Source organism: Aethalodelphis obliquidens, unplaced genomic scaffold, assembly GCF_003676395.1.
Source record: "Aethalodelphis obliquidens isolate GAN/ISIS:26980383/991018 unplaced genomic scaffold, ASM367639v1 scaffold35, whole genome shotgun sequence".
In the NCBI taxonomy this organism is placed as follows: domain Eukaryota; kingdom Metazoa; phylum Chordata; class Mammalia; order Artiodactyla; family Delphinidae; genus Aethalodelphis; species Aethalodelphis obliquidens.
Genome location: NW_020837979.1, coordinates 910,224 through 925,247, shown reverse-complemented (window position 1 = coordinate 925,247; position 15,024 = coordinate 910,224). Strand labels below are relative to the sequence as shown.

At 41.7% G+C, this 15,024-nt stretch overlaps 1 protein-coding gene across 1 annotated transcript; it reads left to right on the top strand.

The window, feature by feature from the left end:
• Positions 1-1,506: 1,506 nt before the first annotated feature.
• On the top strand, positions 1,507-13,459 carry SLC5A7 (solute carrier family 5 member 7). The gene is made up of 6 exons (XM_027128671.1): positions 1,507-2,862; positions 6,661-6,809; positions 7,637-7,780; positions 10,891-11,044; positions 11,583-11,800; positions 12,830-13,459. Exons 1-6 carry the CDS (start codon positions 2,730-2,732, stop codon positions 13,457-13,459), a joined length of 1,428 nt encoding a protein of 475 aa, XP_026984472.1. The 5' UTR covers positions 1,507-2,729.
• Positions 13,460-15,024: the final 1,565 nt, after the last annotated feature.

The following is a 15,024-nucleotide window of genomic DNA, read 5'->3' as shown; positions in this document are numbered from 1 at the left end:
AGGAGACCTACACAATGAAAAATGATCACTAGTAAGTGTTGTGCTTGTAAGACCATCAGATATTTACTTAATGCAGCAAAACATTGCTGGTGCGGAGTCAAGGGTCCCAGGTGCCAGGCGGAAGGTGAGGTCTCAGGGGCTGTGCCTGTGAGAATCCGCTGCTCCAGGCCCTGGTTACTCGTCCAGTGAGGGGTGGGGGGAGTCTTTAAAATTTCAGCAGGGTTTAGGATGAGAAAAGCACGTCATAGCATTTGTTATATATCAACACCATGGAAAAGCTACCGGTGAAGACGGGGTGGTTGCATTTGTCCACTTGAGGATTTTGTATATAAACTCTCCACTTAAATGTACTTAAATTTCCTTGGCAGGAAGGTCTTTTCACGTTGACTTTTAAAAATAAGATTAACCCTTGAACGTTCTCTCTTCTTTGCTTTGGATTTGGATTAAACGCCAGATAAATTTTGGCGAGAAACACAATAGAAACACTTGTCTTTGGCAGTCTCATGTACATGTTATTTATTTTACTTACATTCTAACCGCAAAATTTCAGGGGACTTTTCAGAGTCAAATTTTATTCCCCACTGCATGGTACAGCCCAGAGTGCAGTCTCATATTTGATAAGCTTCATGCCAGCCTCTGTTCCTCATAATCTGACACAAATTCTACCTAGGGATTATTTTCAATGTCTTGACTATATTCTTAAAAGGATACAAACTGCAAAGATCTGAGTGTTCCAGCAACTTTGGCTTTTCAGCAAGAATCAACTAGTCTAGTGTCTTCTCAGAGAAAATGATAGCGTTTACAGAGCATTCTTGGCCCAAACTTGTTTAATCAAAACGTCTTTTCTTTGGTTGCATGGCCCTCTTCACCTACGACGCTACAGAAATGTTATTAAATAACATCTGAAGAAGACATATTTCTTATTATTCTTTATGAACTATCAAGCATCTCACTGAAAGACCTGGAGCAGAACAAAGAACTGCAGATGGGCTTGCAGCCAAGGTTGTAAATTCTCCTGAAGGCTGATCTAGCCCTAAGTGTAGGTCGGGTTCTTGGGAAGACAGAGAAGGAAAAGGTAATTTAAGCTCACGTTAGGGCACCTGGCACCCACCTCCCTCCCCACTCCCTTAACAGCGTAAGGGAGTGAGTACAACTTCGTTATAATTCAGAATAGATTTGCCAGAAGCCTATGCACCCAGCATGCTTACAGAGTGACTCTATTGGTGAAAAGCACACGCACACACAACCACGCATGCACACGCACACACACACACCCCTCCCACTCCTCGAAGACAACAGTCATGATCAAGAGAAAGATCAATACAATTAAAACAAAAGGCTGGGGGGAAGTCATAGTATTATTGAGGAGTAGTCATATAGTGTTATATATTGTATATGGTCTCAGACTTTATGATATAATAATATCATTTTAAAATGTTGATGACAATGGATTTAGAAAATATCTGGGGCAACACTGTTCAATGGAAATATGATGTAAGCCACGAATATAATCTGAAATCTTCTACATATCACTTCAAAAAAACATTAAAAAATAGGTGAATTAATGTAAATAATAGAATTGCTGAACGCAGTACATGGAAAATGTTTTTCTTTTGCCCTGTAACCATTACAAAAACAAAAATGAGAAACCTTACATTTATTTTTCCATGCTAAGTCTTTGAAATCGATGTGCCCTTGGCATTCTTCCAACACTTCAGACAAGCCACGTCTCCGGTGGCTGTGTCACCAGCCACTCGATGTCCAGGGCCGCCGTGCGGGGCTGAGCGGGTCTCAGGGATGACAGGGATGACACGCCTTCCCCTCACTTCTCACTCTGTTTCAGCCACCTGGGTCGGAGGAGGTTACATCAACGGGACAGCCGAAGCCGTGTACGTTCCAGATTACGGTCTAGCGTGGGCTCAGGCACCAGTTGGATATTCCCTTAGTCTGATCTTAGGTAAGCAAAAGTTCACACCTGAGCGACTCAGTCAGTAAGGCATATAGATCAGGAGTATAAATAACAAGCGAAATAAGTCAAACGATGTGAACAACTGTTGTGGGAAATGCTGCCGGAAATCCCTAAGTAGCTGTTATCAGAAAGTGGTAACACTAACGTTTAGGTGATCGGATCTCCTGATGATGGAACATGTTTAAAAAATTCCCTTGATTGTTTGCTATCAAAGCAGTGAATTTCTTAACATAATGATGTTTTTTCTTTCCAAAATAGTGCGGACATATCGTTAAAAATGAATCTGCGTGAATTGTACCTGCATTTCATTTTGTAAATCAAACTAATAAAAGGTCAAGAATATTATGTAACAGAGGGTTCCTAAATTTCTTTTGCACTTAGAATACTTTTGTTGGATCCTGTGCTTAATCAAATATCTGAATGCCCTGCTGGGTGACACAAATACATGAAGACATTTTACGAGTGCACTGCTGGTCCGTGTGTTTCAATCCACAGCCTCTTCCATGCCATGTGTGGCCCCGGATGCACACGACAATCGTATTAAGAAATTTCCACTTTATTGCTGAATATTTCTTGGTCCTGTACTCACTGGATTTTGCAGACAGGTTCCTCAACATGTATGAGTGTTCTAAAAAATTCATTTCCCTTCAGAAATTATATATAGTAAAAGGTTGGCAAAGACTATTGTATTAGGGATTTTTCATTTTCTCATTAACGCTTGCTTTAATTTCCTTTAGGTGGTCTGTTCTTTGCCAAGCCCATGCGTTCCAAGGGATATGTGACCATGTTAGACCCCTTTCAGCAGATCTACGGAAAGCGCATGGGAGGGCTCCTGTTCATTCCCGCGCTGATGGGGGAAATGTTCTGGGCTGCGGCCATTTTCTCTGCCTTAGGTAAGGACCAAAGAACGTCGTTCTGTGCGCATCTCTGGTTGAATGAGCATCAGATACACAGCTTTATTTCTTCAGCCACAGGCCAGGCCACCCCCAACCTCCAGCACCCGGATTAATGCCACCCCCCTCCCCGCTCTTCTCCCATAAGACCGAATCTGATCACGTCCCTTTCCTGCTTAAAACCAGGCCTTTGAACCAGGCTAGGAAGGCTTCTTACAACTTGGGCTTTTCCTTCTCCCTTCCTCCAGAATGGCAGTTCTGACACTTTGCAAGCACACTGCCCTCTGCTTAGGACTCACGCTCCTCTTTCCTTTCTAGCCAACCAGGTAGTTTCTTCAGATCTGCTAGAGATGTCACTTCCTCAGGGCAGTCATCTTGAACCTGCTGGATGCCTTTCCTATGGGCTTCCGGAGGCACCAGGAATTCTGTTTCCATTGAATTTACCACTTTGTATGATTACGTGCCTATTTATCTACTTCCCAGTTTCCAACCTCACAGAAGGAACTATCCATTTCCTGAAGGCAGGACCTGTGTCTTATTAACACTTACAGTCCTATCACAAATGAATGAATGAATGCATCACCTATCGCTACATGTTCTTCAAAAGAGAAAAAGGAAAACAACAGTCCTTCCTTTCTCAGTGTAATCCCCTTACGTCTTAGACTGTTGGGTTGTAGACATATTCAGGGATTTGGAAAATGGACTTAGACTCCTTGGGGTCTAACTTACTATCGAGATCCATCAGTGTGAGGACAGCCCGTCTTTGGTCCTTGGATTCTCAGCCCACTGATACGACCTAGAAAATGAGAGCTTTCAGTGGGAGATCTTCAGGTTCAGTACCCTCCCTGTTCACCAAGGAGAAACCTACACCATCCTACTGAGTGTTGAGTTCCTTCCTGAAGACCAGCAGAGCTGGACGTTCCTTGTCCTTCCTCAGTGAGCCGTGTGTATGTGTGATACCCAGAACACGCTGTGTTATTCTCCATCTCCTCCTACAAATGGAAACAATGGGCTTATGTCTACAGTCAAACTTTAAGTGGACAAAACAAAAGTCAGATAAGATGAATTTCCTTCTCTGCTGCATATTAGACTACAAGCTAGTCTTCTGGTCTCAGTATTATCATCAGATCTGGTCTCTGTAATATCAGATATTAGTTTACACCACTTTTCATTCCTGTCTCTCTAGACTCTTGTATAATCATATCTTATTTTCCTGGTCTCCAGCTGTAAAATGAAGGAATGACTTGGTGTAGATAGAAAAGAAGAGAACTTGATAGTTTAAAAAAAGCTGTAATAACTCAGTGAAAAGTTGCACTTTGCTGGCACTAAGTAATCATACTCCACAGCCACCACTGCTATATCCTAAGGAAATTTTACATAAAAGCACAGCTCCCTTCCCACCTTGCTCTCATTAGCTAGGAAGCAATGGTAGTTTATTTGTCACTGGTTTCAACACCAGAAAATGTTGGCTTTAAGAACAAACTCCTGCTGAGATATCAAAAAAGGAGGGGGCTGAATATCTAACAGAATACAAAATGTTCACTCTCACAGAATAAAGATCAACTTCTATAACAGAGCCCTGAAGGGAGAACAGAATGAATAATCTATTATTTCTAAAGTATTCTGGAAATTTAATAGCTAAACTCAACCTCGCTGCAATGAGTTATTTTTGTAAATACGTGTGTCTACATCTGTGTGTGCCTGTCAACACATATGTAAAGTGTATTAATGTCTGTCTCCACACACACATGTCAAACGACATTTATGAAGTATTACTGCTATTCTTGAAATATGTGCTCTGGTAAAGAGAATGTATGTGAATTTTAAATTAACACCTCTATTTTCTTCAGAAATAATAGTCGGACGTAACTCAAAGTTAGTGTTTATTAGAAATAACTTGGGACAAGATCTTCCACCACCTTACTGTGAATATGTATGAATGAGCATAGTTCACCACCAAAGCTTAGGAGTGTCTTAAACTATCTTCTTGGTATCAACAGACAACACCCTTACAGCTTCTTAAAGAAACGTATATTTACACTTTTCACGGCTCAATTCAGATAATTTTTATAACTTTATTTGCAGTATATTTAGTTTTACGGCTGCACGAGTTAATAACGTTTCACAACAGATCTGGAAGTATAACTTTGATTTTACTCACGACAAATGATGGGGTGATTTAGAAAATATTTAGAGAAAAAATTCATCCCAACCGTAATAGTGGGACGAAAGTAGGTGACGTCTTTAAAACCACTGAGTTACAGCCAAATGGCAGCATTTACTAGGACCCTAAATCTTTCGGCTCCCCGTCTAGTGATCTTTCTTCTGTAACATACAGCCTCCCTACCTTTTGGATGTGTAGGATTAATAGAAGTTTCACAAAAGGGTGGGAAATTAAACAGTATTCAAAAGAGGTTGGGTAATGATTGGACTTTTCATAATTCATGGGGTATGCCTCTAAAATGTTGTTCTTAAAGTAGAGAACTAGACCAAAGATGAATGACAAAGAATTGCGACTGAAGTTTCAACATGCAGTAAATCATCTCAGGAGAAAAAACAATAACTTGTTAAATATCCATACAACAGTAATTCAGTCAGTTACCCAAAGTCACTTGCAAATAACTGGCCGCTTTCCCTTGTCCTCCCCTCCCAGCTCCTTACTAGGCATGCCCTTTCCTCAACCGGTTTTTATGCAAGAAAGTAATTCAATTTTGATACCAAAGCCACAGCACTAAGAAAAAATTTCTTGAAAAATATTTTGCATTGTTATCTTAGATCAAAACATACTGCTCTTTAGATAATGGATGTTTCATCTCGGGTGGGCTGCCTCTGCTATTAGCGCGCCATTGAGAAGCGATAGTAGAATGCAAGATTGCAAGTAATGATTCAAAGAAATCACAGATTTGTTGCATGTATGTTAACGTGGCAGGAATATCATTGCTGCGTTTAATAATACGAAATCTGAACTATACCACTTTTGAAAAGAACAGGGAAAGGGTGTGTAGGGCAGCAAGTGAATTCCGAACTGGCTGTCCAAGAACTGCAGCGGTCCAGCCGTCCACACCATAACGTTCTATTGGAAATACAGACACCAACATACACAGTAAACAGAGTCAGAAAGTCAGAAAAGCATAGATTGACTTCTAAGGCAGGGTTACAATTTTGATGATGAAAATTACTTTAAAACATGATGCTAAAATCTACGGCTCTTCAGTGCCCTGGCGTCCTAGGGGCAAAACTGGAATTCTCTGGCAAACAAATAAAATAAGTCGTCTTTCCCGAAGTTGAAAAAGTTGGAAGGAACAAGTTACCAATTTTATTATTTTCTCCTACAAATTTGTTTCAAACCTTGGTACTTTTTACCATGTGTCATCTAGTAAAAGCTGGCTGAGGTCAGAGTTAACGCAAAAGAGCAAATGAATGCTGATTGTAAAATGTGGAGATGGGTGTTATGCTTACCATAAAGGCTTATTTTTCTCATGGATGTGAGTAAATATACTGCGTATGTTCAACAAAGTCAGAGTTTCAGGTAGTTGGTGGCATTACTGCAAGATCTTATAGTAGTATTTAGTGTAGTATATGTAATGGATCTGTAATCAAATCGTGAATTTCAGGTGTCCCCACACAAATAAGTGAGCAAAGCACTAATTTCAGAAAGAAAGAAGGTTTTTAAACCTATGTATGTATATATATATGTATGTATATAAATGCAGATATGCATGTGCATATTCAGTTTACTGAGATGGCAGAATTTGAATGTGAGACTTCACCTGGGCTGTTCTCATCCAATCCTTCCAGGAGCCACTATCAGCGTGATCATTAGCGCCGATGTGCACGTGTCCGTCATCGTCTCCGCCCTTATCGCCACGCTGTACACCCTGGTGGGCGGGCTCTACTCCGTGGCCTACACAGATGTCGTTCAGCTCTTCTGCATTTTCGTGGGACTGGTAAGTGGGGCCGTTCACAGACTTTCCTTCTTCCTTGCTTCCCTTCTTCCTTCCCTTCTCTCTCCCTTCTTTTCTTCCTTCTTTCCTTCCTTTCTCCTTTTGTGAAAGATAATGTGGTATTTGATACTAACTCAGCAAAAATTAACAGAAATCTATTTTCCCATCATGAGTAATACACAGTAAGTCGTATACTATTGGCAATTTTTCATTCCTCTGTGGATCAATTGGATGAAAAACCTCGTCACGTTGTGAGATTTTGACAGAAAATTGCCCTCAGTTAAGTCTTAGTAGGGTCTAGGGCTTCCCCTCCTTCATGCCTCCACTTGGTGGAAACACATGTGGGATCTTCCTTGAATAACTTCCCTCAGAGTTAAAATTTAAATCCTGACACTAATCTGTATTTGTCTCTTAACCCTTCCTTATATTAGTTTTGGTTAATCCATGAAACTGCTCATGGGACATAGAAATTCTTTTCAATCAAATCTTCTCGGTCACTTTAAGGAATGGATATCTTCTTCCAATTCTAAGAAAACACAAAATGTTTATGTATAAACATATGTCAAATTCTCAGATTCAGCGTTTTCTTCCCAAAGGCCTCTGGTGGCTGCTCTGTGGCTAATGTGAAACGGCATCGTTAGCACAGAAGTTATGTGCTACTCTAACTCTCCTAAGTGTTTCACGGTGTCCCACAGAGAACGTGCTCCCAGGTTCTTCCCTGAACACGAGCAACACTGAGCTGTGCCATCTACGAGAAAAAACTAATAAACTACATCTTGCACGTCGCAGACAGTCCCACGGCCTAACGCTCTCCCGCGCTCTGGTTGCAGTGGGTCAGCGTCCCCTTCGCACTGTCACATTCTGCGGTTGCTGACATCGGGTACACGGCCGTGCACACCAAGTACCAGAAGCCCTGGCTGGGGACCATTGAGCCGTTTGAAGTCTACACGTGGCTCGATAGCTTTCTGTTGTTGGTAAGTGATGCTCTTACCCGAGGAATGCACTCTCACTTGTCCTAAAGTCAAACGCACTTCCAAGACTTTAGTGTTTCTATGTAACACTAAAATGCACGCTCCTGTCCGTTTCTGGGTTGACTGCTTCCTGCTGGAAGAAGGATGGGGACACTGACAAGTGTCAAAGCGATCACTTCCCTGGGGTTATGTGTGGTGTGTCCACACTTGTGCTGAACACCACGCCCTACTGCCAGATACCTCCCCCAATCTGAGAGCCGCACCATCTAAAAATTCTATTTTGTATCTTGGATTAAGGCATTAAAATCCAACTTCTTCTGAAATAAGTAACTCATTCAGTCTCTAATTAAATCCGTGGTGTCATAAGGCCTTAAGTGCGTGAGATACGTAGGGAAGGGAAGTGTCACCCAGGACAGATGCCCAGAAAGAAGGCTGGGAGGTCAGGCAGCTGGGAATGTGCAGAACCTGTGGGTGAAGGTGGTGGCCTTGAGGGGTGGGCATGGAAGAAATCAAGGCGGATCACAGACTGAGGGGGAGGGAGTACCAGAGAACCTCTCCCTCAGAGATTCTGTGATTGTGTGATTTTGCTAGAGGGGTTATGTATTTTTAAAAAAAAACAATGTATTTGATTTCAAAGTAAGCAATAGATTAATTGTTATCAAATTAAGGGGAAATGGTTTATGTTTGTTCCCTTTTTAGAAGATTCACAATATTTCGTGATTCCATTTTGTGTCTGTGGCACTTTGTTAAATTTTAACACTGAAAGTAGGTGCGTCTGCCCCCGTGAAGAACTTACTGGTAAGAAGACAGAGAAACATGTAAACTAATGTTTCCAGTGGCGGGGAGGAGGGCTTTTTCCCCAACGATTGTTAAGAAATGCATTTGGCTGAAATTTTTCGGGCATGGTTTACAATTATGAATCGAATGGAGAAGGCGATTAAATATTATATGTATGTGTAATTCTACCTTCATGGCTGGTGTATTTTATGGTTATATGGGAGAGATGATGAGACTTAGAAAAACTAGGCAATTTTTTGATTATCAGTCACACCATTGTCTGAGTGATAGATTGAAACAGAGAACTAAGACCCCAAAGTCCTTTCTCCTACACCACACTTTAGTCCTTGGATTTACTCATCTTCAAGATAAGGCATTATATCCAATGATTGCTACAATTTCTCCCAACTCAAAAAAATTGTATGACTAAGTCATGTTCATCCTTCAAATTGTAAGATAAATTGAAATGAAATAATAGATGCGGAATGACTGACTGAATAAATTCTAGATGTGAGCCTTGAAACGTTTCACCAATGGTCTCTGATCTTCCAGTTGCCGTGGAAATGACTTGTCAAGTCCTGCTCATGGTAATCTAGAGGCATCTGCCCGTCCCACCCTAAACTTCCCCCGTCCCTATATTAGCACTAGATCGAGCTCCTGGATCACCTGGCCCTATTGTGACAGCCCCTCACTGGTCTCCCCGCTGGCAGCCCACCCACATCCCACCCCTCCAAGCCCATTTCTACCTTTCCATCAGAGCTCCTGTTTGTCAGTGGAGGCCAGATTTTACCTGACTTACAAACCTGGATGACCTAAATGTCCATAGACACAGGTATGTAAATTATGATATATCAATTCACATAGTCATTGAAATTACTGACGAAATATTCATCGACATGGAAGAAGTCAATGATATACTGATTTACAGGTTGCAAAACAAAAGGAAAAGTTTTGGAAGCATATAGATTTGAGGCACGGGATGATGAATTTTAGAATTTCTTCTTTTGCCTTTGTTTTGTTTTGTTTGTTTGTTCTGCATTTGAGCTTGTATGGCTTTTATAAGAAGGAAATCGTTCTGGAGCCAATATGTGATTGGCACAGACGTGACAATAATAAACAAGACAGATATCCCAGAACTCGGAGCCAGTGAGAGAGACAGACAATCAAAGAAGCAACTTCAATACACTGTGACGTGGGAAGTTCCCTCCTCAATTCACTCACTCACATGATAAATATTTACTGAACACTGACTCTACGCCAGTGAGAGGATGCTCCAGCCTCCTCTCTCACCACCCACACACACCCTGACCTCCACCCATACCAAACACACGGTGGTCTAATGGCTGCCTCTGTTTTTTTCTTTTTCTTTTTCATATTGGGTTCTTTCCCAAGAACTCTCCTCCCTGTCCGTCTCCACCTAGTGACACCCTCTTGATACTTAAGGGGACTCAAATGCTCTTTCTGTATGGTTACCATGGTTACCATGCCTCTGTCTTCCTCCCACCTTTCCCCTCTGTTACCCCCAGATGATTGTTTCTCATTATTGTTCCCATATGTACCTCTTTATAGCATCAACAAATTACATGCAAGTTCAGTGTCTCCAAACTTTTTTATTGTATATCCTCAATAAGAATGTTAAGCACACCCCCAAGGTAGGGATAGGAATTATAAACTGCTTCTATGTACTAGCACATTGTGGAAATCATTTAATAAAACAACAATATTTAGGTATGAGGTAGAAATGAATATAAAGAGAAATTCTAGTATCTTCTTGATGCTCTATATTGTCTTGAGCCTCTGCACAGCCCCGTCTAGAAAACACCATAACGCACTGACCCTCCCACTGGACAGTGGTCTCAAGAGCAGGACTTTTTCACTCATCTCTGGGCTCTGACAGCCATTACATTGCCTGGCACGTGACTGGAATCCAGAAATATTCACTGGGTGTTTTGAATCAAATGAAACTTCATGGTTTCAGAATCTTAATTTTTTGAGATAATTTTGTGGCTGTTAAAACTTCCAGATAAGAACAAACTGAAGGTTTCTGGGTAGTTGTGTATAATGCAGCTTAAAGTAGGTAAATTAAGCAAAAGAAAATATTGTGCATAAATAATTATGAGAGAAAAGAACTTGAGAAATTCTGCACGACTGAACCTATGACGATGACTTAGTGACAGCAGTGTAGACAAGTGGCAGGTAGGACCATTTTCTACCCTTCAGAGCCATACATGTGACCATTCTGAATGTGATTGTTAAAAAAAAATTCTCATTTTAAAAATACCTAATAGATGCTATTTGCCTCCAATTCATTGTGAGTGCCCGTGGTTCCCACGCAGATGCTGGGTGGAATCCCGTGGCAAGCCTACTTCCAGAGGGTCCTGTCTTCATCCTCAGCCACCTACGCTCAAGTGCTGTCCTTCCTGGCAGCCTTTGGCTGCATGGTGATGGCTCTGCCAGCCATACTCATTGGAGCCATTGGCGCGTCAACAGGTAAATCTCCTGCAGCTTCACTAACTGACTCACTCAGGCTTCATCCACGTCACCAGTTACCCCTCAGCTGCCCTCCCTCCCCCACGTTCCCTCTCACCCCCACACAGTCAATGGTTTCTCATCTGTTCATATATCTACCTTTGTAATATGTCAACCAATTGTCTTATATTTCAGACACCATTGTAACATTGAAGATGAGAAATATATATTAAATATATATTTAATTATATATATATATATATATATATATATATATATTTTTCACACCACCATATTCTGTTCAGATCTTGTGCATAAGACTAACTGTAACCCATTAGAAGCTGGAATATATGAGGCAATTTCACTGGACCAGTACATGGGCTTCCCACCTAATTAAACTAACATGCCCTGTTAGACTAATTAGATTTCCCACTGATTAGACTAGTTTATAGGTTCTGATTTTATTTTGAAAGCTACCTAGTAAATAGGATGACCCCAGATGGATGGATGGATGGATGGATGGCTCTTTGGTTGTTGTGTTTGTTGTTTCTATCCACAGACTGGAGCCAGACTGGATACGGGCCTCTCGACCCCAAGGACAACCAACAGTCAGACATGATCTTGCCGATCGTCCTGAAGTATCTCTGCCCTGTGTACATTTCTTACTTTGGTCTTGGAGCCGTTTCTGCTGCTGTCATGTCATCAGCAGATTCTTCCATCTTGTCAGCAAGTTCGATGTTTGCTCGCAACATCTATCAGCTTTCCTTCAGACAAAATGTAAGAACAGTTTTTGCTTTTATCTTTTTTTTTTTTTTTTTTCGGTAGTAAGAACGGTTTTTTCAACATAACGCTATTGCTCTTGTTCTCATCCTTGCAGTTACTATGTAGGTGTTTCTCTATACTTATTAATAGTCTGCATGAAAATCTGACCCTACTTTGATTCAGCGCTTTATTTATGCTGTATATGAGGTTTTTAATGCATGTTGTCATTCACGCTAATACTGAAGGGCACTAATCAATATAACTATTTCCCAAGAGGTACAGTCATATTGCAATAATTTAAACGTCTTCTCTTTCTAATGAACGAGCAATGAAACCTAAAATAACTTAGAAAAACTCTGAGTTTAACTAAATACGATAAGAAATTCAGGAACCCTGGCAGAGCAGAAGATAATGAGTAATTATTTCATGGGTGCTGGTCTCACACCTGTCTGCTCTTCACTTGAACCCCAAGTCCTCCTTTGTCAGAAAACAGCGTCTCAGTTTGATTTTCCTTATTGAATGCCAGGGCGCAGAGCAGCACGATCGTGCTCACGGAGGGGCCCAGAGCCCCCCTCCACCTCCTTCCTTGACTCAGGCTTGCCTTTCTCTAGGTTTTCTAGGTCATAGTTAACAAAATGGTCCCACTTGTTGTTTAAGGCAGTTACCCTCCAGGAAGAGAGGAAGACAGATAGGCCACAACCTCTCACTGCCGCATGAAAAACTATTCCTTAACGTGGAAAGTAAAGAAATCCTCCCTTGCGTTACCCTTCCCCTCCGAGGACCCAGCGCGCATCTCACGTCTCCCTCTGACGTTCAGCCAGTGGGCTCTGCTTACCGCGAAGCCTCTCGCAAGGTCGCCCGGGGAGGCTGCCTAGACTGCTCGCTTCACATGCTGTGGTTTCGGCTGGTTTCACCCATAGACTGAGCCTTTTGAACCAGGCGGATTCTTTAGAGCAGCTTTAAAACACAGGAAGGCCTCTCATTCTCCTCCTAGAGGAGCCAGCACGTCCTGAGAAAAACTGACTCGATGTCGATTTCTTGCAGGCTTCCGACAAGGAGCTCGTCTGGGTCATGCGCATCACGGTGTTCGTGTTCGGAGCTTCCGCAATGACCATGGCCTTGCTGACGAAGACGGTGTACGGGCTCTGGTACCTCAGCTCCGACCTCGTGTACATCATCATCTTCCCGCAGCTGCTCTGCGTGCTATTCATCAAGGGGACCAACACGTATGGGGCCGTGGCAGGTTACATCTCTGGCCTCTTCCTGAGAGTCACCGGCGGGGAGCCGTACCTGAACCTGCAGCCCTTGATCTTTTACCCTGGTTATTACATTGATAAAAGTGGCATATATAATCAGAGATTCCCGTTTAAGACCCTTGCCATGGTGACCTCATTCTTATCCAACATTTGCATCTCTTATTTAGCCAAATACCTATTTGAAAGTGGAACCTTGCCACCAAAATTAGATGTATTTGATGCTGTCGTTGCAAGGCACAGTGAAGAAAACATGGATAGGACAATTCTGGTCAGAAACGAAAATATTAAGCTAGATGAACTTGCACCTGTGAAGCCGCGGCAGAGCCTAACCGTCAGCTCGACTTTCACCAATCAGGAGGCCCTCCTCAACATGGACTCCAGCCCAGAGGGCTCTGGGACTGAAGATAATTTACAATAAACACATCCTCACTGCTTTCCTAGACGGAGCTCTATAGCAGGCTAGTCCCGGAAGGGTGGTTTGCGGCATATAAAATATATTTTAAAGATATCGTTCAGGAGGACAAAACTCCATATAATAGTGTAATTGCACACCCAAGACAAGCCAGAAGGAAGCACCCCTGAAGCAGCATCTCTCTCTCCCTCGTGGACACATCTCATCCTCATTTGATTTCGACTCTCAGTAGTTTTGTTAAGTATTCAAACATGAATAAAACCCCACTCAAAGACTGGAGAGCCAAAAAGAGTGTTCACCTTTCTTACGGAAAAAGGAAGTAGATGTGAGAAAGCCAAGGAGACGGGGGAGCCTTGATCGCGACCTTGTCTGTGAACGCCCTGTGAGTCTAGTTTAACTCTCACACTGAAGTTGTGAGAATAAATCCCCATCACTCCAGTGAATGGAGCAGCAAATTAATCAGCTGATTCCCTGATGTGATGGGTAATTCCTTCTTTCATGTTCTTAATTATAACATTCGCTGAATATGCAATTTGTTTTTCTTTTAGTAGCGGTATGTATTATTCTGAGTGCAGGCAAAGCAGACACACAAAAAAATACTGTGTAGTGGCATTTCTTGACAGGCAAGATGATAGGAAAGCGGATTCCGTCCCGATAGAGGATCCTGGTTCCTTCGGGTGTGTCTAAAACTACCATACAACTACCAAGTGCATTGGGGAAAGTACCTACAGAGAGAAAGGCGCGATTATTAGGCGACCTCACAGCAGTAAATCAAGGCCACCAAGTAGAAAGCGACGGGAACAACAGGGAACTTTCACCTTCATCTGAAGTTTAGAAAATTTTGCTTCATGAGAAAAGAAGTAACCTGTTGAGTTGCTATGTATGAGTATTGGAAGTGAAATTGAGCCGTTGGTAAGGCGAGATAGCCACACACCTTAAATTGCTTAGTGAGAGGCAAACCACACCTCCTGGTAGTAGCAAGATTAGAAAAACGAAACCACTCGATTTTGAACGTTAGTTAATGAGGATGATTTAGTGTCAAGAGAGCTACTCTGTGGCCCTTTTTTGCAAAAACCAGTCTTCGGTACTGGACAGATCACCACTACAAATCGTACATCGTGAATTCTAAAATGCGGAAGAAAGGAGAAAGTAAAATTAAGTCCTAAAGGGAAGAAGGACTTAATTGTAACATTTGGTGTCTACGTAACTTTCATGAGGTTGGTCATTAAATATTATTTTACTCCTTTTCTGGAGTTAAAAAAATATGTGTATATTTATATGTAATGGTTTGTATCCATTTTCGAATTTTAAATGATTTCCCATCAGTCACATTATAGAAATAACTGGAGCTGCGTCTACAAGAGCAGAGTGAGCTGATCAGCGGAAAAATTATCTAAGCATTTGACCCAGTTAAAGAAAGGCAGCCTGAATTATTCAAACTAAAGCACTTTTTCCAAAAAATATTTCTTTTTTTGTGATTCACGGACAAAGTGAAAATTCAGTGTGCGACATTAAGTATAAAAGCTGTGTTTGGGAAGCTAGAATTCCCTTTTTTATTGCAATTGTCCGAA